Here is a 27,013-nt window from a genome sequence, read left to right on the forward strand (position 1 = left end):
GATGTGCCGTAGACATAATTGGACAGTTTTCCAGATTAAGTCTAGTCTTGGACTGAAAAGCCCGCTTCACGGATCATCTCCATTTGAATAACTTCTTAGTCCAACGCTAGGCTTAAACCGTGTCTAGGAAACCGGCCCCCCGGGGAGTTGTGAGATGTGACGGCTGTACTAATTCTTTGTCCTTGGTGGCTAACAGGAACGTGGAACGGCACCACTAAGGTGGCGGTGAAGACTCTGAAGCCGGGCACCATGTCTCCCGAGTCCTTCCTGGAAGAAGCTCAGATCATGAAGAAGCTCCGGCATGACAAGCTGGTGCAGCTCTACGCCGTGGTGTCTGAGGAACCCATCTACATCGTCACTGAGTACATGGGCAAAGGTATTGTCACTCTCACTCTCACACACGAGTGGGCGCATGTACACATAGTCAGACACACACACACGCTATACATGGTGTAACACACACTCCCACCCACACACAGTTCGTGTTGTGAAAGACACACACAGACCCCACACGCAATACCTTTGTCCACGTACTCTGCGACGATGCCATGGAGGAAAAAGGAACCGGAGCACTCAGTCCAACATTGACGACGTGGTGAACCACCACCTTCGGTGACACGTTGTAGGTCCAGCTAGATCGACTGTGTAACCGCCTGCCTTGTCGCCGGCCCGGTAGTTGTTATTCCTCTGGAATATTGTTTTCATTCATTACGACAATAATGAGAGCCTATATTTAACTATGACGGAGTCGGCCAAGAAGCTGACATTTTACGAGCACCACAAGAAAGCGCTTCAGATCCGTGAATTAAGTATAGAAAAGGCTGGGATGGAAACTTTGATGTGATCGTTGTTTCGTTGGCAGGCTGGGAAGGAATCCCACATGTTGGTCAGACTGCTGTCAACTGATGTTTCAATAAAGATCTGCTATTTCAAATGCATGTCCTGACAACAGAAATCTCCTGTTGTTTAGGAAGCCTCCTGGATTTCCTGAAGGATGGGGAGGGACGAGGACTGAAACTGCCCAATCTGGTTGACATGGCAGCCCAGGTAAAGCCCTGATTTAAAAAAAAAAATGTCACTCATTCCGCTCGGTGTTTCTATAACGGAACTCGTGAGTGACTTCACAAACAAGACGACTCAGCAGCACTGACACTTCAAGACAGTGGTGTGTCACCGTGTGCAGCATTCTCTCTGGAACTAAGTCAAACGCAGGGCTTTTACCGTGTGTGTCTGTGTGTGTGTCTGTGTGTGTGTGTTCCAGGTGGCAGCAGGCATGGCGTACATCGAGAGGATGAACTACATCCACAGAGACCTGCGCTCGGCTAACATCCTGGTCGGGGACAACCTGGTGTGTAAGATCGCCGACTTTGGACTGGCCAGGCTGATTGAGGACAACGAGTACACAGCACGGCAAGGTGAGGTCACACACACAATAATGAAACACAGACACACACTAATGATTGCCTTAGGTCATGAAGGGAGTTCTTCCAACACTGGCCATAATGTGCACATCATCACACCCTGACAGGATGTCAATGGCTCCCATTTCAGATCCAAACATGTGCTCACTGTCTGCCTATTCCACTGTACTACAGACTGGAACAGAGACACTGAGAGACACTCCCAGCTCTAGAGAGAAAGAATACCATAGCTAACTTACATTCTGTCATTTATTCATACCTCCCCCTCTGTTCTCTCCCAGGTGCTAAGTTCCCGATTAAGTGGACAGCCCCGGAGGCTGCGCTGTATGGAAAGTTCACCATCAAGTCAGACGTGTGGTCGTTTGGCATCCTGCTCACCGAGCTGGTCACCAAGGGACGTGTACCCTACCCAGGTGAGGAGGGTCAAATAACCAGAGGTTCAACGGTCACGTTTCCAATAGCACCCTGTTTAGTTTCTAGAACACTAGGGTCCCGGGGACTTTGTTGGACGCAACCCTTGTGATGTAATGGCCACATTCTGAGTTGAGTCCTCACTTGTATTGCAAATAGGTAGAGGACTATGATGCAATTATACACCACAACAAGAGCTTATATAACAAGTGGCAGGCAGCTCCTGCTGTTTTACTGAGAGTTAAAAGAGAAGAAGGGGTCTTTAAACACGGCTGAGTGACTTTGTTTTCCTGATACAATCTGAGATTTATAACCGTAATCCAGGGCCTGCCTCTGGGCCGCTGCTGGTCCATGTGAGAGGGCTGGTCTTGGGCAGGGAGTTGACTGAGATCAGCCTCTCTGAGAGAGGGAGGGGGGATGGGGAACACATGTTTGTCCAGATGGGCCACGCTGCACTGGGCTGGGCTGGTGTGCGAAAAGAGGGAGGGAGGGGGAAGTGAGGGGAGGGTTTGCACGCTATGGGGGCCGAGCTGGGACTTAGGGGATAATAGCATCATCCTGGAAGATGTCTTAGCAGCTTTCTGACGCCCTCCCTCCAAACTGTTCTTGTTGATGCCGAGGCCACATCTCGTAGCTAGTGAAAAATAGATGGCAAGCCACTCCAACGTCCCCAGGTTGTAAAACGTTTGACCCCTGTGTTACGAGAAAGCTTTTCCCAGGTCCAAATGTTGCCTCAAGATCAGCATCTCCAGTACGATGGTTGAACGCTCAATGTCTGTGTCATTAAGGTCATTCAGTGGAGGTAAAGTCTAAACAGATCTCTTTCATTGAACCGACTTATCGATTACTTGAAGAGCCTTTTTCTTTCCTTATCTCCGTCCGTCTGTCTGTCTGTCTGTCTGTCTGTCTGTCTGTCTGTCTGTCTGTCTGTCTGTCTGTCTGTCTGTCTGTCTGTCTGTCTGTCTGTCTGTCTGTCTGTGTGTGTCTGTCTGTCTGTCTGTCTGTCTGTCTGTGTGTGTGTGTGTGTGTGTAGGGATGAACAACCGGGAGGTGCTGGAGCAGGTGGAGCGAGGCTACAGGATGCCCTGTCCCCAGGACTGCCCCATCTCCCTCCACGAGCTCATGGTACAGTGCTGGAAGAAAGACGCCGAGGAGAGGCCCACCTTCGAGTACCTGCAGGCCTTCCTGGAGGACTACTTCACGGCCACGGAGCCGCAGTACCAGCCAGGGGACAACCTCTAAACGCTGGGCTGGGGACTGGACTGAACCGTGGCTCTCTGGAGCCACACCAGGGACCCGTGCATCTTCCTCAGCTCAACAGAGCATCTTGTCTCAACTCTCCTCCAGCTCCCAACACTCTCAAACACTCTCTGTGGCAAACCCCGAGACAGACTCAACCGACTGGATACCAGAGATACCAGTTAGGAGAGAGGGAGCGAGGTTTGTGGGTGGTTGGGCTAGTTATGATGTAATGAAATGCCTGTATTCAATGTAAATAGGAACAGCTACTCTGCCTAACTTTTGGTTTATGTTTTGGTGGTTTGTTTGCTTCTGTTATGGCATTTTGACTGATTTTCTCCATGATGATGATGATGATGATGGTGGTGATAAAGAAAATGGTCAATGAAGATGATAATTTCAAAAGGGCACCATGAGACCATGATATCTTGTCACTTCTAATCCAGAATATACAGGACATGTCTGTCAAAGCTAATATTTTTATTTTTTATTTTGGGGGGGGCAATTTAATGAACACCTCCATAAATTATTTATTTCATTTTTGCGGTTTTGCTCATGTATAAAAATAAATAAGAAAACCAGTCCTGAGTGTATTGCCTCAGTGTATAAATAATGTTTGGGGCAAAGTCATCTGTTTTACAGGGACTTGAGGCAAGCATGACAAAATACTCTGTAGAGATTTCTTTTGCACCTCATGGATTTAGTTTGATATGATTTTGCTTTTATTTTTTTCATCCTTGTAAAATAGTTTTGTCCTCCTCAAAGTAATAGATGTTAGGCTAATGCCGTAACAAAGTTATTTTACAAATAATGTATGTTACATTTTGCTATTACAGCCAAATGTGTGCGCATTATACTTTTGAACATATCTCTTCTCGCTTACCAGGTTTTAAGAAAAATAAACAACGGGGGAAAAGATTGGTCTTTCCAGGTATTATTTAGTGTATACTGGAAGGACATGATGTTTATTTAAGAAGAGAAAGATGTTCATCTCTGCTTTTAATGGTCTTATTTTAACCTGTATACGAGTTCCATTTTAGCAGCCATTCCAAGGCATCCATCTGATGGTCCTTGTTTCCTCCGTGCCGTGAAGTACTGGGAAGTCTTAGTGGGTAACATCTCTTCCTCTCTCTGTGAACAGTGACATGCCCCCATCCACCTGCTTCTCAAACTCATGTCCCACACTGTCTGTCTGTCTGTCTGTCTGCCTGTCTGTCTGCCTGCCTGTCTGCCTGTCTATGCAGCACAGCACCACCAGTAGGATCCTTCCTCAGCTCATTTCTGGACCACTTCCTTTGGATGACTTTATCTTTTTATGTTTAAACTGACGTGGATATCTGAAGTCTTGCGTCTCCTGTTTCAGAGTATGTTTTATTCAACCTTCATGGAGAGATCTCTGAGGAACGGTGTGTAATTGTATCTTCAGGGGGAACGTTGCAAAGACACTGGTGAAGCGGCCGGCTGTAAAGTTTGACCTTGTTTAATCTAAATGTAGTATTTGTTCTCATCTTACGATAGTTTAGGTGCTAATAAGGATCTGTTTAAGATTGAGCCCCCTCGTCGGTTTTACAGCTTAACAGTTTTAAAAGTGTCAGTAACCTTCCTAGTGTTAATTCTTCTATTTTTCCATTTGTTAACATTTTCTGTTTTGTTAATTCAGTGGTTTGGCATTTGAAATTCAAGAAGAACAATAAACATTTTACACTCTTTCCACTTATTTTATATATTATTTCATGCTATTGAATTGCTGCGTCTGTTGCTGTGTGTGTCTAGACATAATCCAACAGGCCTGTCCATCTCTGCCTTCGTGACCACACTGCTCCAGGGTGAAACAGAAGAGATCTAAAGAAGACACGCCAATGACATCATTGGACAGGAGTCTCTCCAGCACCTTAGCTGTATGTTGAGGGGAGGGCCAGCAGGCACCTAAAGAGGTGCTAAATGACTGCTACATGAATACAGGGTAGGCCTGCAGCTGGGATGAGGCACCGGTGCCAGCTAGTTACAGGGGAACTCTACGGTCAGACCGACACACACACACACACACACACAGCCTGCAGCTCATACAATCACCTCACAGCTCGTCTAGCACATCGCCAACGCCATTGGTAAAGTTTGCAAAGGGACACCTCGGCAATGGCAGTCACATGTTGGCTGATAAGCTGCAGGGCATTTGTTATCAGGTGAGAGTCACTGCACAAGCTCTGTAATAGAAGGGGGAAAAGTGTTACGTTAACTTTGTGCGTTCAACAATCTTAAATTGTATTTTCTGTGAAGACCACAAGGGGGAGACTTTTCCATCACTGTGTGTGATGGAACATCACACTGTCGAAGTGTACTGAGCCCTATCAGCCAGCAGCTGCCAAGATTGGTGACTTCATTGAGGAATCATGGTGACTTGTTGTTTAACTTGTAATTCATCTCCTTGGATACATCACAATAACAATATGTCAATCAATATTGTTAGAAGGATATTACAAGAGTCTTATTTAAGCATATGAGATATGTTGATTTCCATGGCCTCGCTCTCACAGATCAATGTAAACCCACCAGAGGTCTGTCTACCTGTGCTTCAGGTGATGTGACACCTGTAGATGAGCCCTCTTTTCTATATGTAGATCTGGCTTCCCAGAGAGAGAGAGAGAGAGCAGGGAAGCTTTATTTGACCTGCAGCTGGCTGACTTGGTCCTCATCATCACCTAGTACTACTGGACTGGACTGGGCTGGGCTGGGCTGGACTGAGCTGGGCTGGGCTGGACTGCCAACACAGTGGATCTCTACTAAACCAGCAGGCTTGCCCCTCTGTGTAAGTCATCTGTACTACATCTTATTATTGTTAGATACGCAAATCATTTTGATGGGATTCTTGTAGACAAGTGTGTGTTTTAGGGGGTTTTGAAAATGTGTTTTTATTGTACTGGTAAAATGCAATACATTTATTACTTTAAGACATGAAGGTCAGTCAATACGGAACATTTCCAGAACTTTTCAAGTTTATTCAAGTGCAGCCGCAAAAACCATAAGGCGCTATGATGAAACTGGCTCTCATGAGGACCGCCACAGGAAAGGAAGACCCAGAGTTACCTCTGCTTCAGAGGAAAAGTTCATTAGAGGTACCAGCCTCAGAAATTGTAGCCCAAATAAATGCTTCACAGAGTTCAAGTAACAGACGCATCTCAACATCAACTGTTCAGATGAGACTGTGTGCATCAGACCTTCATGGTCGAACAAGCATTTCGCTACACTCGCATTAACATCTGCTAACCATGTGTATGTGACAAATAAGATTTGATTTGAATTGCCGCAAAGAAACAACTACTAAAGGACACCAATGAGAAGAAGAGACTTGCTTGTTCCAACACCAGAAATGGACATTAGACCAGTGGAAATTTGTTCTTCGGTCTGGAGTCCAAATTGGAGATTTTTGGTTCCAACCGCTGTGTCTTTGTGAGATGTGTTGTGGGTGAGTGGATGATCTCTGCGTGTTTATTTCCCAACGTAAAGCATGGAGGAGGAGGTGTGATGGTGTGGGGGTGCTTTGATGGTGACACTGTCTGTGATTTATTTAGGATTCAAGGCACACTTAACCAGAATGGCCACCACAGCAGTCTGCAGCGATACCCCATCCCATCTGGTTTGGGCTCATTCGTTTTTCAACAGGACAATGACCCAAAACACCTCCAGTCTGTGTAAGGGATATTTTACCAAGAAGGAGAGTGATGGAGTGCTGCATCAGATGACCTGGCCTCCACAATCCCCCAACCTCAACCAAATTGAGATGGTTTGGGATGAGTCTGACCACAGAGTGAAAGAAAAGCAGCCAACAAGTGTTCAGCATATGTGGGAACTCCTTCAAGACTATTGGAAAAGCATTCCAGGTGAAGCTGGTTGAGAGAATGCCAAGAGTGTGCAAAGCTGTCATCAAGGCAAAGGGTGGCTATTTGAAGAATATAAAATATAAACTATATAACTATATAAACTACATAAAAAAATATATATTTTAAAAAGAAACAGCAAAGGAATAATTAATAAACATTTATTGGACTTTGCTAAATGGGCATCCAGATATAAAAAAGAAAGTGATGTTGGTGCTATATTGACCCAGCACAGGTGAAATTGTATGTTTCCTAGTTCCAAGAAAATAATTATTGGAACCACAGATATATGATCAAGATAACAGCACAAATTCATTTTATGTCCGTGTCAATACATTACCACACAGTCATTTCGACCCTTACAGTATATAAGCCTTTCAAGGTCATATGTACACAAGGGTCACGCTGTTATCCCAAGCTATCCTATTCTATAGAGACTTCACATGCGCATGTTTCGGGTAGTCAAAAAGCCTTTGTCTGTTATTGTGTTAGTAGTCATCATCAGACATACGATCCACCCACGCCACAATTTTCAAGCGTGATCAAGATGTCTGACAAACCTGTTTCAACGGTGTTACCCTTCCTCATTGAAATGTAACCTTAACAACATCCTGTCGATAAATAACCAACTCCAATCACAATATATCCATAAAGGCCCAGTAAAAACCAATGTTTTAAAAAATAAATAAATATAGTGAGCTTATTAATCTGTGATGTAACCCTTCTTGGTTCTTATCCATATATTGTTTATGTTTATTACACTGTGCTTATCTCTGTATCAATAATGTCCTCCCATCCAGCTACCCTAATGGGTTTATTGCAAGGGTTACCATCTCTACTATTGCCTGGTACTGAGGATTAGGACTGAAACATGGAGGGGGCCAGTGTCTTAATCACTGTTCAGAAGGTCTACTACCCTTTGCTGTGCATTCTGGGGATCCCAGGTGTGTGTATATCCTATATTTGTTGTGCTGTTTCCTAAATCTATATGTGTCTATGAGATGTTTCAGATGTTTCAGATGTTTCAGAACGTGAGTACATTTCACAGATACATTTCAAAGGAAATGTCACTACCCCAAACAGGATGCCACTGCTTTTCATTTCTTCTTCCTCCGCCAATCTCTTCACGTTCTACATGATCTGCTTCCGTAACTGTGGGATGTCTGACACGGCCATCGTCTACCTGAGCCCCCTGGGCCATCGTTGGACACCTCCTACCTGGTGTCAAGATTACCAGGCTGACCTGCGTGGGGCTATCATCCTGGTCTCCCACCTGGCCTCCGTGCCCATTGGCTGGAAGAAGAATTTCACCATAGAGGGGAAGAATGTGACTCGTCCCCGGTGTCACTACAGGGACCATATCTAGTCTACCGTCCTGGTGTGGGTTACTATGATCCTCTCCGGTGGTATCCCCATCACCCTGGTCATCATCTTCAACTCAGTGATCGGCCAGCACCTGATCAGTGCCAGCAGGTGGCTCACCAAGGAGGAGTGGCGTGTCATGCAGGGGTGGAGCACCAAGGGTGTGGTGCGGAGGACCATCTTCCTGCTGGGCACGGTGTCTTTGACCTTTGTGGTGCTCAGTCTGCCGCGCTTAGTCGCCTACTGCATCCTGCACACCAGGTACAACCACGATTGGTTCGACAGGAGTGACGACAAGAGAGAGACAGACTGGACTGTGACTGCAGTGACTGGACTCCAACTAAAGCCTCTCTACCAGATGCTAAGGCCGTTCTCAAATAAAACTCTCCGTTTACTTGTGAATATGATTTTTGAAATTTTTGAAATTTAAATGCTTATTTTCTTGTTTTCTTCGCTGGATAACTTCAGAGTTATATAACTTGAGCTTTTTTTCTATATTTTGTAAGAGTTTGTAGGGTCGTTCTGTGTTTTTTTGTTGTTGTCTTTTCTTAGCAAAAGCAGCTCATGAATGTTAAAAGTGTGTTCACTTTAATGGGCTGTACACTTTCTGTGAATCAAGTGCCCTCATGTCTGTAGGTGTGCTTTTACTATGACAACTCAATCCACTTTAAATGACAAGGTTCGCCCTGACTGGTTGCAGAATTCCTGCTCTGTTTTCACAACAACCTGATGGACGTGAACTGCATGCCCCACATTATTTGCATAAATGGCGAAGGGGGACTCCCTTGCTTTGCCAGCACTGATCTCTTCCTCTAGACAAAAATTGTGGGAATGTTTCCTATTCGCTCCAGTGCAGATTTGCATATAGAGGGTGGAATACACGGCTCTGACACAGATAGGAGCCGGGGTCTGGTTTAACTGTTCAACGTGACTGTAAATGGCACCTGTGCTGTATGTTTTCATTGCTTTGAAGTCAGGAGAATTTAGTAATTGACTTGTTTTTGCATTATTCCTTCACAGACACATTGCAGGTAAGTTAGTTGCTTGACTGGAGGACAAAGTTCACTTCCTTGGAATATACGTAATGTTTGGTCTGACTGGTTTTCGCTATGTATGATAGTGACTCTGTATAGCCAAAGGACAGCTTTGAGTTCTGTAGTCATAAGGGCTTTTCCGTCGATCTGCTACATATCATAGCTTTCTTTTCTTTCTTTTTTTTTTTACCCGTAAAAGAGTTTGTTTCACTAGTGAATGCAGGTTCTTCTAAAAAAGTGTTGCCAGGAAAGTCATGTCATTCTGCTATCCACAGAGCTCAGCTTTCATTCCTGTTAAACCACATTTGTTTCTGTTTCCTTTTTTACAAACAACAATCTATCCCTCGTCCTGAGAGAAGAATGGACTCTTTCACAGGTACGCCATTGTCAAATACAGCACGCACTACCACACCTATCGAAAAGGAAAGTTAACCTTACGCTAAACTCACTCTTACATATCACATCATTTTTTCCCCCTTCTTTACTTCTCCTAAATGGCTTAAGCTGAATAACATTGTCTGTTGTTGTTGTTGTTGTTGTTGTCAGATTCCCGTCGTCACAGAAGTATTCCGGTGGAGACAGATGAGTCAATGACATCATCAACGCTGAACCTAGCATTGCCCTTGGACTGTGGGCAGTGCTCAGAACACAGAAAGAGGCCAAAGGAAGAGGCCTGGTTTTCCCCTGAGGTGACCGTCAACGACGTAGGCCAGGTGGAATACCCCAAGGACTCCTGGAGAACCTCTACGGAAGACCCTCTGGGTAACCTTCGACCCCAGTTCAGAACCCCCTCCCTGCATCAGAAAGACATGTTCCCACACACCCCTGACCCTGTCGACCTCAGGTTACACTCCTACAGAGAGAGGGCTCAGTGGACTGAGGATTTCTCTTTCTCTGAGATTCTCCGGCGGGGAGCGGAGGGCTTCCCTGGTCCTCCCAGCTGGCCTCTACCTCAGGACTGTAACCTTGAAAGAGCAGAACACTTGGAGTCCCCTCTTTCTCTCAGGTCTGACTTAAATGACATCCACTGTGTCCCTCCGAGATACCCACCACACACGCCTCCTCGATGTAAGTAACGTGCTGTATATGACAACTGTGTTAATATAATTAAATAGAAAATATATAGATACATTCATCCAAATGATACTGGAGCTGGGTCATTCCGCGAATAGAGTGCCTTTTGTCGTCAGATTCCCGTCGTCACAAGAGTATTCCGGTGGAGACAGATGAGTCAGAATGACATGACCCTTTGATATTTTAAGTGGAAATGATGTACTATTATTGAATTTTAAAGCATTTTAAACCACATGGACATTTTTCTAAATAATATGAATAGAGACTTGCTAAAGTGCCCAAAAAATGTCAAAGCATGTTATATTTATTGAACTGCCCTTCAATATAAACCACATGGACATTTTTATATATCAGATTTTTTTTATTTGAATATAGACTTGCCGAAATGCCAAAAATCGGAATTTTGAAAAGTCTGACTTTCTGACTGAACCCACTTAACCCCAAACGTTTGCCATCGTCATTGAAAAGCTCTGGTTATTTTGTTGCTTTGATAAAGTCATTTCTGAAGATGATTATTTAGTTCATGATTTCTCCCTCGTTTTAAGGTCAACCCTGTTATGGGAACTGAACTCTCATTTTAATATGTTGAAACTATTTCTTGTTGAACATTGAACATTGAACATCTAATAGTCAAATCAGTGTGAAGGCAGATGAGCTGGTTCTACTCTTTTCGGCCATTGGTGTTTTTGTGGATAAAAACTGTGAGTGTCAAGCATAACACGACAACCCCTGTTACCCATATATAGATCTTGAAATGGGAAAGCATGTTCTTACGAAGGGGAACATTACGAGCTCTTTATGACAGCAAATAAAAAATTAGGTGAAATAAAACGTTTTATTTTGATTTTTTTTACAGTTACCCCACCCAAAAGGCACTATTTTTTTGTGGAAAGACCAAGCTATATAACATTTTCTGGGAAGTAGGTGATGCTTTTGTTTAGGTTGTTGTTTATATTGCTGTCTGAAATATAGCCTGGATGATCCACATCCTATACTTCAGATAGGGATGATTTTAATTGGGAGCCCATCCAAGACAGGATGTTAAGAGCATGTCTTCTCACGTCCCTCTACAGGCCCTGATCAAGTGCACGGCAGGTGTTCGAGACTGTACACATGTCAGAAACCCGTAAATCAAACCTGTCCCCTCTATAATCATCATCATTATAACCATCTTCACCCTACGGAACATCAGCGGGAGCTTCAGCAAGACCCGCCATCCTGGTACACTAAATATCCCTATAACCTACTGGTCTAACATCAGATTATATCATTAGCCTAGATATCAAAACCAATTGGATTTCGCAAGTTCCTAGTACTGCTTTGTTTACAGTTTAATAGGAAATGTTTGGTGGGGATCCAGTTTTAGCACTAATGTCTGCTGGTGGGCATTAAAATATACATATAATTCCTGTTTTATGAGTGTTTGGAGCAGACACCCAAATCTTCTATACCGTTTCCCTCTCTAGGACTCACACGGCTCAAAACAGACTATATGGACAAGGAGCTCTAAAAGCCCCCAGCCGGAATCTTCCTCAGCGTGTGGCCCCTCCCAGAGAGGTGATGTCTGAGGTCAGTGTGGTGCCCTCTTACCCAGTGTCCCCCGGCCAACCAGGTGGGGGAGGAACAGCTACACAGGAACAGAGGAAGACCATCAGTTTACCCGAGGAGTGCAGTAAGTGCATATCATTCTCCATCCCTCAGCAAAAACTTTATCCCCCCCAAAAAATTATATTAAAGTTTATTGTTCATTAAAAAGTGGATTTTCTGTGAATCAGAATAATTGTGTCACCTTATGGCCTTGGCTTGTAAGAGCTCAATATTAAGACTTAAAACCAAGTCTAACATCCACTAAAATGCAAATAGTTGTTTGAGTGCAATTAACATTCATGTGGATGCCATGCTTGTCTGTTTGATTGCAGGGAATGTTTTTATTACGTATTCTGTGGACACAGCCAGAGAGATGTTTACCTTCGTGAAGTTTCTGATAGATCAGGGCTTTAAACCAGCTGTAAGTTTGCAAACTGTATTTTCTATGGTCTTTTATTCAGAAATGTCTCAATATTTTAAACACTATTTTTTCATACATAATCCCTCTCTCTGGCAGATTGACATTTTTGATAATCCAGTCAGAAGAATGGACATCAACAAGTGGATGGACACCTATTTAAAGGATGTAAGTCTAAGCGGTCAGCATTTTTAGAGCATAAAATGGAGCTATTTAATGATGAAACTATACAGAAGCAAATGGGTAACACTTGGGTCAGTAATAAACCATTTATGAATCATTACTCCCACATTTGTAAATGTAAATAAATGAATTCTTCACAAATCTCTCTCTCTCTATATATATATATATATATATATCCCATAAATATCCTGTGTTGTGTGCTTATTCTTTTGCCAGGTACTGCTGGAATGTCTACCAATGGCTTGCCCATCTTTTTGTGAGAAATTACACTGGTCACTCAACGTATTTATAAAGCATAATTAGTGCTCACTTTAGATTAGGGGTTGCAAAAAAAAACATGTTACTAATGATTAGCGAATGGTTTATAAATGTGGGAGTAATGATTAATCAATGGTGAACACCCACTTTATAAATGCCCGATGAATAGTTTATTACAGACCCTTAAAGACATATTGCCAAAACCCCAAAGTACTTCTCCAGAGTCAGATAAACTTGTGGACACCATTTCTATGTCTCTGTGTCCAGTATGAAAGAAGTTACAGGTAGTTTCTCGAGCCAATGCTAACTAGTTAGCATTGGCTCGAGCAACTACCTCGAACTTCCTTCATTGGCCTCATTGACAAAATCCTGAAGTATCCCTTTAAAACGAAGTCTTATAAAAAAAAACTGAACTGACTATGAGATGCTGCGTTGCAGAAGTCAGTGCTGATCATCGTGGCCATCAGTCCTAAGTACAAGGCAGACGTGGAGGGATACGGGGAGGATGAGCATGGTCTCCACACCAAGTACATTCATACTCAGGTAGGCACTTATACATGCACGTGTAAGAATATATCAAATGAATGTGGGTAGCTACTGTCTTTTTTATTATTATGATTATGGAGTCTCAAGATTAGGGACAGTGAGACAAAAAGGTTCTGGGCCTTGGCCACAGCCCCTCCTTGTCATGATGTAGCATAGGTATAAAACACTGCTGTGTAATACAAAGGGAAACATATACTGTACCACAGCCATGTATAGTTTATGTACAGTATGCATTTGATATGCAATGAAGACAATTCATAAAACAATTCCGTGCTTCTACACCTGCATTGCTTGCTGTTTGGGGTTTTAGGCTGGGTTTCTGTACAGCACTTTGAGATATCAGCTGATGTACGAAGGGCTATATAAATAAATTTGATTTGATTTGATAAAAGCCCCAGGCGTTTATCTTTGAGCAACCTTTTCCCATTTTAGATCCAGAATGAGTTCATCCAACAGCACTGCCTTAATTTCCGACTGGTGCCCGTATTATTTCCCACTGCTACCAAGGTGAGTGGATAGTGAGATGGTATCTCCATGGGGATAGGATTCTATACTGTTGTGATATCCTGTTATGTCCTCATGAGTCACTCACGCCGTGGTGTAATGTTACCTATCCCATTCCTGTCTTGTCCTCCAGAGACATGTCCCCGCTTGGCTCCAGAGTACCAGGATCTACCGCTGGCCCCAGGATACCCAAGACTTGGTTCTCCGTTTGCTAAGAGAGGAACGCTACATCGCCCCCTCTCTGGGGAAAGAGATGACCCTCTCTATTCGGCCCCTCTGAGAACTGCTAAACTGCTATAGACACGTTGTTTCTCTGGTACGTAATTGACTTGGATGTTTATACGGCAAATGATTATAGCCTTTTTTTTGTGCGCAACTGAAATTGTGTGTGGGCGGAGGCGTGTAATTTAGCACAATTCTCAAATAACCACAAGGTGGCAGTATTTACTTTTTCACGTTTCAAGTCCTAAAAATGTGCTTGCTTGACATGTTAACAGTTAATAGTTACGCCTGACATTGTGTGGTGACTGTGTTCCTAATATTATGTGATCTGAATATATATTTTAATGGAAAGTAATAATTGTTGAATTTACATGCCACACTTTTTTTTAATATCGTAGCCTATACTACGTAGTTACTACTGTATTACCCAGAATAGCACTAAACCATGAGCAATGTAAAGGTCTCACACTTCTTTGGGTTATAGCAGATAAATAGAACAGGATGTAAAGGTGCTTTTAGGGGCCCCCTATTCATCCATGATTTAAGATCCACAGAGGGGCCACAGGAAGAATCTGTCACTAAAACATCAATCTTCTGCAACAGAGGGAGGGGGCTGGGGTTCACACCTAACCTGCTCTTTACACTTGTATTTTATCTGTGGTGGTTACATCATCCTTTGATTAGCCAAACAAAACTATTTTCTGTCAATAATGGCAATCATACTCCACTGTAAATAACAATAAAGTATTAAAATGGTTGGTACTGTATTTCTCTGTGTTATGAGACATACGTCTGCTATTCTCAAAAAACAGCCAGTTGTAAATATCACTATCAGCCTAATGCATTCATTAACCATGAGAGCTTAGTTTCCTGCACCCATAAATCAGTTGCTTGTATGATTGTTCCAATACTTGCACCACACTATACAAAGCCTTATCTGGCCAACCCAAAGCAACCACAGGGTTTGGGGAAGGGGGAGATGAGATACTCTCCTGCAGGTGGCTTGGTGTGTGAAACTGAGCCTGTCATCTTATCAGTGAGGTGAGTGATTGATTAACCTGGGCAAACGGGGCTGTGCCTCCAGATTAGAAGTGGAAATTCTCCAACCATCAACAAGGATACAATTCCCTTCACAAGAGAGCTGTGTTAACTGTTGTATGTGAATACTTACCCAGAAATATATAGTTTAATCAGCTGTAGGCTATCCCGGATTGTGATGCTTATGCCTAGCTCTCAGCAGAAAACTGCTATTAAACAGACTCACCTCATTTTCACCTGCGCTGATTGGTTTCCAGAGAAAGGGCCAAATCTCACTCAAGGTCAGAGCACACTCCCATTGACAGACGCTACCACTCCATCCAGATGAAATGCTAACGGTACATTCTTCGTCATCAGGGACCCCATTGAGTGTGGCTGTGTCCCCAGTCTGAGCCGAGTGTTCGGAGGGGTTTATGGGCCTTTCAGTGGACGAGAAAAGAGTGGGCTCTGCCCATCCACAACTACAGCCTGGTTTATTATGGAAATCTAGACGGAATTAAATTGACCAATGTGAAGCTTTAAAATTCTATGACAGGGCAGTAGAAAGAAAGTGCAAAAAAAATAGGCCTATAATAATAAAACAGACCATATTTGTTATGCAGTTGTGGCAAATATTGTTGTGTGCCACAATATTGTGTGGACTGACTGAAAGATCTCGTGGAATTTAGAACTATGTCCATTCTATTATGTTTGTCTATCTTGTCTTGTGGTAAATAAACATTATTTAGAACTAAGGGGAACAAAATTGCATTCATATGGATGTAGGAATTATAGGGCCAAAATGGGGTACATTTATCAAAATATGGTAATTGTACTGTAATGATGTACTGTCGTGTAGTGAGGAACTTCGAGAAGTGTTCAAATAAGGACATGCTAGAAAGTGTGTTATAGAGCCAATCACAGCATAGTGAACGTTAAAGTGATCCAATCAAGCACGAGAGGAAAGGGTCTCGCCAGTGTCTTTTACGACTGTCATGTTTGGTTACGCAGAATGTAAACATGCTTCGGGAACTTGTCTTGAGCATGTATAGTAGTAGTATGTGGAAGTTTTGTTCTATAAAAATGTTATTGCGAAAGTCATTGCAATCGAAATCAGTTCATTTCAAGAACATTTTGTAAACGTTCATCATTGGAAGGCGTCATTTCTATGGGTTTCGTTTTTTAAATAGTTTAGATCAGTGGAGTAGTATAATGGATTATTCGAGGACGTTAAGTCATTGAGGAGATTCGATTTTCTGGCCCGCGTAACCCCGGTGGGTGGAGTTTGATTCGGGTCAAAAGTGATTGCATTGGTTTTGGAACGGTGCTTCCCCCCGTGCATGAGCCAAGTGCCATTCAAAACTCATGGCGAAATTCTCTTAAAACCAAAGTGAGGTAGCCCGAGGTTGATTAACCACGTGGAGTAATGAGGAGTCTGTGTGATCACATGCTAAAGTTAATGTTTAATAAAAAATAAAAAAAACCGCTTTATCTGCCGTCTCAGTAAAAACCAGTTTGAAAATTCAAACCTATATATTTATATATTTTTTAAATAGACCTTGTATGTTTCTGGACGATGCGCCATGCTTACTTGTTAACAACATGACCGAGGGGCGCAGATTTACTGTTCTAATTGAGAAGGGCGTTCCTCCCACGCCGCTTTTGCCCGCTCACGTCACGTGCCATATATTGGTGCACAGCGGCTCCGGTTAATAGAACTCCCTTATTATAAAACGGGTTGTTTGGATCCTGGATGCTGATTGGTTGATAGCAGGGAGCTATAGCTCCACAATCTCCTCATTCTCAGGGTAATGCCTATTAACCGTTCCATTAGATGTATCAATGCGCATCCACTGTCCCATAGCCCAGCCATTCAATATTCACAACATTTCCCAACCAAATAGGAAGATTTAAAAAAGCAGAACACGATTTTGCCTTTCATACCCATGTCCCGCCTAAAGATTTGTAAACCAATTGAAAACCTAACTTCCACTTGCGCGCTTGTAAACGGACCAATGCCAATCGTGAAATTTAGGTGGTTCTAACAGCACAATTTGGGACTGGATCTGGAGTCTTCTGACCCGTGTTGCTGCAGTGTGTCAGTAGCGAGCAGCTAACCAGTAGCGGCAGAGACTAGGGGAGGGTCTGCCGGGGGAGGAATGGTGTTGCCTTTGGGTTAGTGTTGTGATCATATTACAGAGGAGAGGAAACCTTGTCCGCAGTGCCACATTGGAAGCACACATGAAACCACTGCAAGAACAGCCACACTTGATTCTCTTCACAAAGCGTATTTGTTTGCAAGTCAAATACGTGCAGGAAAATATTCTGTCTCCGCAGGAGAGTAACTCAACAATTGCCATTTTTTCCCGGATGGATATGCCGTAGCAACACCCGGATTCGGCGAGTGGAGAGAAAGTGGTTTTGGTTTCGCTGGTTTAACTAGCTATGGCCGCTCGAACCAATGAAACGTCTCGTGGAAGCCCAGTATTGTGTTGTTTTTGAAGGGACGGGTGGGCAGCTAGTTTCAGCACCGTACATTCAGAGAAGAGTGGACTATGTCAATAGTAACTGAATCACGGGGCACCTCCATTAGTTACGGTATGGTCCCCAGTAGCTGCAGCTCAGATTACTCTTCATAGTTTCTAGCCTGCAAAACTAGGTGGAATATGGGCAACTCTGCGGGCTGCCTCGATAAACAAACAATCGAGACGTTGGTTTATTGCTAGGTCGTTTGTGTACACAACTGACTTCCTTTCGTCGGTTGCTACATTGTTACAAAGACAATTTATTCTCATTCTGTTCCTAGATGTTGCCCCAGATCGTAATTTAGCTAGCGTAGTTGACTGAATCCAGCACAGCAGTCATGTTTGCTGTCCGCATCGTCACCGCTGACTACTACCTTGCAAGTCCCCTCAAAGACTTGGACGTCTGTTATAACGAATTCAGAGAAAGTGACGTGAAGAAAGTACCAGTGGTTCGAGTTTTCGGGGCAACACCAGCAGGTATGTTCATCTGGTTTTTAATATACGGTCATCCTCTGCTGCTTGGTACAGTACCGCCACGCGGTGCACGGATGTAACACACATTTACAAAAGCAACCCAATTCAAAGTATAACAATACAGAAGCGGTCTTTTGACTGATGTTTAGTGAGGTGAGACATTGTAACAAACCATACACCAACTCGCCACTGTTTCCAGCATGCAAGCGATGCTTCACGTAGTTGCTTTGTTTTCAGTCTCGTGTTCCATTCCAGGGCTGTGGACAAACAGACAGACCTTCACCACACCTACACCATCAGCATTTGGCACATAACCCACTTTACGATACCTTCAATAAAATAAACGAAGTAATCTTTCCTGTGGCCAACAACCTGAGGAATGGTGCCACAGCAAGTTGGAATCACAGCATGACAAAGTTTCTACAATGGAGGTGTGACTGTCTGTCTGATTTAACTGGTTTCCTGCAGCACTCGCCGGAAAAGTGGTTGTAATTTCGAGCCAAATATGGAGGACGGACGCGCTTTGCCTTCTGGTATGGCTTATGTATTGGAATCGGACCACACAAGGAAATATGTTCATGTGTAGGTCAGGGTGTCAATCAAATGATGTATGTTAGTCCCTCACATTTCCACGTGGTGTCCTCTGCATTGTAAAGGAGGCAGCTCTAACAGCTTGCAACCCCCCCCAAAAAAAAAAAAAAAAACTGGACCCCACTTATCTACACTTAGACAATGTCCCTGCACCCCTCACTGACCAGTTTCATTACAACACTGTAGTGTAACAAGTGGATGTGGGTTGGGTTCACCGATGCCATGTAGACTTCCTTTTTGCCACTTCATTTTGTGTTGTGTGGCATAATCTGTTGAATCATGTTAATGCTTTCTAACCTCCAGACGATTTAGTCGACACGAGGTCAGACTCCGAGAGGCAAGCACAGACCGCCGTCATTTTACACGCACTTCGTAGCTCTGTATCCTGCGGGAATGTGCTCGGCACATTGTTTCACCTCGAGGTATTGTGAGGCCACGGCTTTCAATAACAACACAACAAGGCATCTGTTTTGGGATTAGCAGTGTGCATTGTTTTTACAGTAACTCTCCTGCAGCTCCACTGTGTTACTTGTGGCAAGCCTACATCAGTGTTGGCTCAGTATTTCCAATGTGCAATTGCGTCACAATATGGAATGCTTTGACTAGAAACGCAACTCCTTTATTTCTCCATTTTGAATAGCTTTGCTGAAGTGTATCTTTAACACTAGAAGAGCCGACAGAGTCATTGACTAATTTACTTTTATAATTGCTCTGCCATTTTTTTTGTTGTCTTGACTCCCATCCTTGACTTTCCCTAAGTAAGTCTATAACCATATGGTCGGTGTTAGAATCTTAATATCGCTAACACTTGTTATAAGCAGTTTTAAGAGGACAAGTCATCACCCCCCCCATCTGTCATTCACTGGCTGATGATGGCCCATCGAAACTTCACCTGAATTGTTTAATTAAATTTCACGTGCATATAATAGTCTAGCTTGGAATTTACACAGAGGCAGGGAAATGAAATACCAAAAAGTGACCTTTTTTATGTCTTTATAGGAGAGCAGATTCTGAACTTTTGAAATCACCTAAAAATATATTTTTCCTTATAGCATTACTGCAACACTCAAAGCGCAGTAATATTTTTCAACTCAGAATGTGCCATTCTGTTCTTCTGAAATGCATTTTCTTAAATGCATAATTTTCTGTAAGACCTGCCCTAATAACAAACTAATAATGAATGATCTTTGTGATGGTGTTTATTTAATCAATTTTAACACTTGAATTGTGGTGTTTTTAGTGTTTGTTTGTACATATAGCCAACAGTTACATAAACTAATGAAAATGCTATTTTGTTCTTTTAAGATAAATGTTATTTCATATTCTAATCAAGCAATAAGGCCAGAGGAGGTGTGATGTGTTTGTCCAACGCGTAGTGCCTGGACACAGCCCTTAGCCATGGTATATTGGCCATATACCACAAACCCCCGAGGTGCCTTATTGCTATTATAAGCTGGTTACCACCATAATTAGAACAGTAAACAATCGTTTTGCATCCATACCTGTGGTATATTGTCTCGTATACCATGGTTTTCAGACAATCGGCATCCAAGGCTTTCTAGAATAGCCCGGAAATGGGTCACACAGACACCCACACGAAGGTAATACACACATCAGTCTTGTATACATGCGTCAGGGCTGAGCTATAACACGTTTGGCATGTCTCTATTTCTCCCTACACACCAATAAATAGGCTAGTCTACATTTATCTGTAATGCTTTCAAAGCTGTCATGTAACCTAAACACTGATCTCATTCTATGGGAGTTGCTGGACTAAAAAGTAAGTTGTGTGTTTTGCTCGGCTGTGTGTGTGTGTGTGTGTGTGTGTGTTTACATGCGTGGCCCTGTGTGACATGCACCTGGTGTTTCTCTAACCCCTCCCTGTCCTCTCCTGACACGGGCCATGTGCACAGAGCAGACACGAGAGACACACCATTCTGCCCTCTGTCACTCGACACCACACTTCCTGTTTTCACTTAGGCTGCTTGCTCTTCGTTGGCCAGCCCCTGAGGCCCAGTCCCGGCCCTAATAGAGCACGGCGTTCTAGTGGTGTGCTGCTGTCTGGTTGCACAGCACATGGCTGTAATGCACTCCTCTATAGGCCTTCGCTACCTGTCTACGTCCGTCAGGGACCCATGTGCATGACGGAAAACTGGAGACGCTGATGTCGTTCGTTTCATGGTTTCTGTTGCTTTTCCTCACGCTCAATCGTTGCTCATTTAGGCCAAATGATAGTGCTTGGGCACAATATGCAGTGGTAATCAGTAATTCATTGCATATGTAAGAGGCCAGCAGCAGCCAGCTCCAGCAGCACTGGCAGGCTTGATTGAAGTTTCCATGCATGGTAAATACAGAGTCTCTCCCACACGGCTGGGAGTTGCAGTTTGCTGCAGTCTTTGAGCTCTGGCAGCATTGATCCTGCTTGATGTCTAGCAAGGCTAGATTTACAAGATCCAGCAGGCATTCTCACTGCCTCGATGCCTGGGAGAGGCAGCCAGGAACTGTTTTTTTTTTTGTGTGTGTGTTTGTTTTGCTCGGCTGTGTGTTTGCGTGCGTGTGCATGTGTTTGTGTGTGTGTGTGTGTGTGTGTGTGTGTGCAGGGGAGGGGAAACTTGCATGACCAATTGACCTGAATGAGGGGTCAAGCAGCGAACAGCGGCGAGGGATAAAACACGGGGCCTCCCTCGAGCCCTCTCTCCTCCTGGCCCCTGCCTCCTTCCTCCCCCTTTACCTCTCACCAGGGGAACTCTAATGCTGTCTAAAGGAATTCCTCCTGGAACCATTAACAGGATAATGGGGGATTCAAAGACTGGGGCGTCTCATTAGTCAAAAGGTCATTTTTCTTTTGATTTGCTACCTCCCTTTTTTATTTTTATTTTTTTGGACTCTAGCATTCTCAAGATGTAACCTAGGCCTGTGTTTCTTTTTAGGCTAGTTTAACATGGATACGGCTATCTACTTATTTCTCATGTTTTGTAGCCACATGGCTGGCTGTCTTTTGTGGGCCTAGTCCCTTTACCATCAGTTGAATCCATTCCCTTCCAGGCTCATTCCAATTTCGACTAGTTTTGATGCCAAGGGAGGAATGCCTTGCTCTGTGAGAGAGGAGTTTGCTGTGAATGCAGAGAGCAGCATGAACCCTGGCCCCTGATAATCCTGAGGCTGTGATGTTATTGTCACAAGACACTGGGGCCCCGGGTCTTTTTAAAAGCCCTTCCGTTGGGGGGTTTCCAGTGAAGACACACACACACACACACACACACACACACACACACACACACGCCCCTCTCAGCCTGTCCAGGTCTCATTAACCATGAACAAAAGCCTGTCGTTCTTTTGTTTGTCATGCATTCCATCTCTTTGGGCTTTCCCTCCCTAGTACGTCAAGGTGGTCCAATCAGTGCCCCTCTCATGAGTAATGGGAGACAGTAATGGCACCTCGTCGTGTCTTTGTGGCCGTGAAGAAGCAGCTCCATGCCATGCCGTGTCTCTGTCGTAGGGGCCTCACATCAAGCCAGGAATCCCAGGAGTGCTATCTGGTTTCAAAGAGTTCCGCAGGCACATGATGGACTTTGAAAGCTTAGAAAACTCCCCCCTTAGAAAACTCCCCCCATGCAACGGTTGAAAATCAGTGAGGTTGTTTTTGTCCGTTGAATTCTTTAATACTACAGGTGGCCTCTATGGAGGATTTACAGTGCATTAAAGCTGAAGAATGGGCCCCACCCCTTTCTCTGGGTGATGATGACGATCACCTGCTGCTGCTGCTTCTAGCCTGTGTCTGAACGGTTACTGGGTGTGGTAGGTTTATATCACAATGAACTTTCAATCTATAACTGTACTGTAGCTAATGCCTTTACCGCATAGCTGAGTTAGCCCTATAGCCTCTCACATAAAGCAGAACGGAATAGTCTGTACTGTGGCCAAGGCGATATACCTTTTAGCCTTTACCCCATAGCTGAGCTGTAGACTACGCGCTCACTCTTAAAGACGCCAGCGTGCTTCAGTTTGGAGTGAGTGTGCTCGCATGCTCCCTCAAAAGACCGTCGCTTGATAAATGAGAAAAAAGCGGCAACAGTACTTTTTGTCCATTTTTGAGACGCCAGTAACACACTTCCTCAAAATTGTCTGTCGTTAATTTTGACGTTTTTTTTCTGAGGAGATCTTAGTCGCGCAAATTTTTTCATCTAGCTAAGAGGTTTGGTGCAGTGTTTCTCAATGAAAAAATGTGCATGATAACGAGTCGTCTCTCGTTGAATGACAACAAAGACTTTATTGAAGAATCCTTACTGTTGACCAATCACCGACGAAGGGGCGTAGACTTCGGCTACCGACTTCAAGAAAAAATGTTGTGCCCGAACAGCCGGAAAAAAAACCCAACCTTACCAAAGTCCAAAACGAACAAAAAGGCCACAACGTCGTCATAATATATGCACAAACTCTTCTGAACTGTTTCAACTGGGAAGCATGCAGACACCTTAAATCTTTAACCTGTAGCTGAACTGTTCTAGGCCTACCTTTTTTAGTCTGGCCTGTAGCTGAACTGTGTGCCTTTTTGTCTTGTATGAGGGGAGGTTTTTCCTGAGTGCTCTCTTTCCCTCGCTCTCTCAGATTGCTCTCTCGGCTCCCTCTTCCCCTCTCTCTCTCTCTCTCTCTCTCTCCTGAGGTTTTTCTGTACAGTACACATATGCCCTTGCTGCAGCGCCTGGGCCTGGGTGATTGATGACTTTAATAGCTCCCTCCGGTTCTACGGTGGCATTTTGAATGCGTCGCCACCGCCGAGGGCAGAAATGTGGGGCTGCAGCACTAGTCATTGTCCCTGCCATCCTTTTCTGTCACCCAGGTGGAGTTAGGTGACACCCTGGTCCTTATACTGTAGTGGTGTACCCACCTAGCCCTCAGACATCACCTTAGAAAGGTTTCAGTGAACAGAAAAGACAATCACAGCCTCACAGCAAAGCCTTTATTTCAGTTTGTCAATTGACTAATGACTTACAGGGGAACATTTACGCTCATCTTTGCCAGGTGATTTGTTTCAGCTGAATTAATGGCAGAATTTTGTGGATCTGGTAGAAGGAGAAGGAAATGTCTGCAGTGCCTGAGTGAGATGGAACCTTGGTGGGGTGGCCACGTTGATATTTTTTGGCGGGCCGCATATCTGTGTGATGGATGGTGGATTCATTAGCACAGGGGAGTTGAATGTGACTACACAGCCACTGTAGCCTGGCCTCTGGGTTGCCTCGTCTCAAGGTAGGCTCGGCTGAATCTGAGACGGTGCTGCAGACAGGCGTGTGTGTGTGTGTGTGTGTGTGTGTGTGTGTGTGTGTAGGACTATGTGCTGTCGGTCTTGATTGGTGCTGGGCTTTCTAGTTGCGGTCTCCTCTTCCTCAGGCCTCCGGCCATGCCAAGGTCACTCCACCAGAGGGAGTCCAGGATCTCCCTGCCCCCTGGTCGCTGCGTCACAAATGGCAGCCTATTCCCTTTTTTATAGTGCACCGCTTTGGACCCGGGAACCTGTATACAGGGAATAGGGTGCCATTTTGAAAGCAGAAACCAGCCTCCTCTCTGGTACTGGCATCTGTCTGAGGAGCTCCACCTTACTACTGCAGATGCCGCGCCATGCCTTGACGGTTCACCCAGCCTGCTCCGCGCGAGTGTTTTCATCTCCCACCTTCTGACAGGCCACAGCTGGATGGTTAATTGTCTGAGTGAGCAGCTCTCTTCTGTGCTGTTTGATTATTGCCGGGTCTAATCAATAGGAGACACGCTGTGTTAATAACACACACAGAGGTGGAGGTGGCCAGCCGCGTCTACCACTCGCTGCTGGTAAATCCGTCTGCTGGCTGCAAATCCCACTGACTGACTGAGCCACAGACATACCTCCAGGCCGAGGGGAGGTTGACGTGACAGACAGACAGACACTCAGCCAGACGACAGACGGGCGGACAGACCAGCCGAGCTCTCTCTACCACACCCGGGACCATAGCAGACATGGGACTCTGTCCTTAAACGCCTGCCCTAACCACATTATAGGCAGCACTAGGGGTGTGTGGGGATATCAGTGGGCTGTTGTTGCTCTCATCAGTAGGCCTCGTATGTGTATTCGGTCAGCTTTTTACTGCTGCCTGGCAGTGAGGTAATGCGATTAGTCCCTGAGTGAAGCTGGGCTGGATTACTTGCGTTGGTCGCTAGCGTCAGGCCAGGAAATGTCCCCCCCGCCCTCCCCCTTTTTAAAAATTCCCGGTACTTTCTGAAATACGCCTGTGTTCTTCTCGTTTGATGTGGAGTGCTCAGTAACTGTGGGCTGTCTCCCTGCCAACGGTTGTGTTGGGATATTAAGTGGATTTGTGTTCTTTGAATACGGGGAGTCCCTAAAAAGCAGGTACTGCCTGTGTGGTCCCACTCTGGTCCAGGGAGCCCAGTGTTGGCACGTGGAGTTGGGTCACTTTGGTCCGCTGATGAGTTTCCGACCCTTCCTCTCTTCTCCGGGCTCTTTGTCCCTACGTTAGAGAACTGAGGGAGAGGGGCCCTGCTCGGGCCATTCAAGGCTGTCTCTCTGTTCCCCAGGCCACTCACTGTTGTAGGAAAGCTGTAGTGTTTCAGGCAGATTTCTAAGATCTTATTTTAAAAGAATGGAATCATTTGGCAGAGAAAGAGCCTGAACTGGAATGCTTTGAACCTGTTATGCTGTGCCTTCAATCTGGATGTTGATAAAAACACGCGCACATGGATTAAATTCTTTATCAGTCGGTCTTAGGTATCTGCCATTGGGGACGGAGAAGTAGGACTACAGCTGTCTGTTTGGAAGCTGTAGCTACGACAGGAAAGCCCTGCTTTCTGAACACTCCATTCTACACTCCCCTCCTTGTGAGGACCCGCATCTCAATTTGCTTGTGAAGACCAAACGGCATGTCTTGAGATCAATTTTTAATTCCACAGTTCCACTGTACACAGTGTGTATGAAAGCAGGCTTATTAAAGGGGGATGGGGAATTCTGGCTGGCTCTAAAAATAGCCGGGCTTGTTTTTTTTTTATTTTTAAAGGCAACCGAGCTTGCTTCTTTCTGTTCTGTCAGTGCTGGAGGAGCACAGTGGAGGGGGGGGGGCTACATGAAACACTGAGATTCTGGGTCGACCAGAACGTAGTCTTCTGTTGCTGCTGTCTTCATTTTAGAAGAGATTCATGCCTGCCCTCTTTGTAAAAGGCATCAGTTTTTTTTCTTGAAGGGAAATGTCTAAACCTGTTCCCCATATCCCCTTTGTTCTCCTAGCTACCTTATTTTCCCTCACAGCACTATATCGGCTGCAATTTGGTTTGTGTGTGTGTGTGTGTGTGTGTGAGGGAGGAAGGGAGTCTCGCTCGTCTAATGCACCAATCACGCCTCCCTAACGCTGTGTGATGTGTGGCACAGAGACATGCCGTGAATATCAAATTTCGATGTGCTGAAAATGGGCACGCAGACCTGTTAAGGGAAAATGTCCTGTTGTCTCGCTGTGTTTTTATCTTGATCAGGGCGTCTGGACACCGGCAGACACTGGAGCGTAAAAACAGCGTTGGTGACAACTCCGATTTGGATGTTGATGGCTGTTGTCGTGGTACCTTGCTCTCTCTCTCCCTCCCCTTCCTTTAATTCTCTCTTATCTACCTGTCTCTCACTCTCTCTCTCCCCCTCTTTCTCTTTCCTCACGCTCTCTTTTTTCTCTCTCTCTCTCTCTCTCTCTCGTTTTGTCTTTTTCCTCTGTCTTTTCTCTCTCTCTTTTTCTCTCGTGCTGTCTTTTTTTCTTCTCTCGTGCTGTCTTTTTTCTCTCTCTCGTGCTGTCTTTTTCTCTCTCTTGCTGTCTCGTGCTGTTTTTCTCTCTCTCGTGCTGTCTTTTTTCTCTCTCTCGTGCTGTCTTTTCTCTCTCTCGTGCTGTCTTTTTCTCTCTCTCGTGCTGTCTTTTTCTCTCTCTCGTGCTGTCTTTTCTCTCTCTCGTGCTGTCTTTTCTCTCTTTGCTGTCTTTTCTCTCTCTCGTGCTGTCTTTTCTCTCTCTCTCGTGCTGTCTTTTTTTCTCTCTCTCTTTTCGTGCTGTCTTTTTCTCTCTCTCGTGCTGTCTTTTTCTCTCTCTCGTGCTGTCTTTTCTCTCTCTCGTGCTGTCTTTTTCTCTCTCTCGTGCTGTCTGTCTTTTTCTCTCTCGTGCTGTCTTTTCTCTCTCTCGTGCTGTCTTTTTTTTTTCTCTCTCGTGCTGTCTTTTCTCTCTCGTTCTGTCTCTCTCTCGTCTCTCTTTTTTCTCTCTCG

The 27,013-nt window shown here is 44.5% G+C and overlaps 3 protein-coding genes across 6 annotated transcripts in view; all 3 read left to right on the forward strand.

The window, feature by feature from the left end:
- Positions 1 to 4,780, forward strand: part of LOC112217528 (tyrosine-protein kinase Fyn) — a 71,078-nt gene extending 66,298 nt beyond the window's left edge. For all 4 annotated transcript variants that reach the window (XM_042300666.1, XM_042300668.1, XM_042300669.1 and 1 more), the window contains 5 exons: positions 197 to 376; positions 971 to 1,047; positions 1,262 to 1,415; positions 1,703 to 1,834; positions 2,866 to 4,780. In XM_042300666.1, the coding sequence (XP_042156600.1) occupies positions 197 to 376; positions 971 to 1,047; positions 1,262 to 1,415; positions 1,703 to 1,834; positions 2,866 to 3,074 (752 nt within the window). In that variant the 3' untranslated portion in view covers positions 3,075 to 4,780. The remainder of the gene's footprint in view (positions 1 to 196; positions 377 to 970; positions 1,048 to 1,261; positions 1,416 to 1,702; positions 1,835 to 2,865) is intronic.
- Positions 4,781 to 9,120: 4,340 nt separating this feature from the next.
- traf3ip2a (TRAF3 interacting protein 2a) lies at positions 9,121 to 14,892 on the forward strand. The gene is made up of 10 exons (XM_024377863.2): positions 9,121 to 9,339; positions 9,702 to 9,718; positions 9,889 to 10,410; positions 11,490 to 11,637; positions 11,883 to 12,088; positions 12,336 to 12,424; positions 12,521 to 12,589; positions 13,301 to 13,405; positions 13,841 to 13,915; positions 14,046 to 14,892. The coding sequence occupies exons 2-10, from the start codon at positions 9,703 to 9,705 to the stop codon at positions 14,190 to 14,192; spliced, it is 1,377 nt and encodes a 458-aa protein (XP_024233631.1). The 5' UTR covers positions 9,121 to 9,339; position 9,702; the 3' UTR covers positions 14,193 to 14,892.
- A 2,249-nt stretch (positions 14,893 to 17,141) lies between these two features.
- Positions 17,142 to 27,013, forward strand: part of rev3l (REV3 like, DNA directed polymerase zeta catalytic subunit) — a 50,548-nt gene continuing 40,676 nt past the window's right edge. The window contains 1 exon segment of the mRNA XM_042300670.1: positions 17,142 to 18,153. Coding sequence (XP_042156604.1) covers positions 18,015 to 18,153 — 139 coding nt within the window. The 5' untranslated portion in view covers positions 17,142 to 18,014.

Source organism: Oncorhynchus tshawytscha, linkage group LG18, assembly GCF_018296145.1.
Source record: "Oncorhynchus tshawytscha isolate Ot180627B linkage group LG18, Otsh_v2.0, whole genome shotgun sequence".
Taxonomy (NCBI): domain Eukaryota; kingdom Metazoa; phylum Chordata; class Actinopteri; order Salmoniformes; family Salmonidae; genus Oncorhynchus; species Oncorhynchus tshawytscha.

Coding starts and splice junctions, on each gene's coding strand:
- traf3ip2a (XM_024377863.2), top strand. Junction 11,638..11,882: donor CAGCAAGACCCGCCATCCTG/GTACACTAAATA, acceptor TTCCCTCTCTAG/GACTCACACGGCTCAAAACA. Junction 13,406..13,840: donor CCAAGTACATTCATACTCAG/GTAGGCACTTAT, acceptor TTCCCATTTTAG/ATCCAGAATGAGTTCATCCA.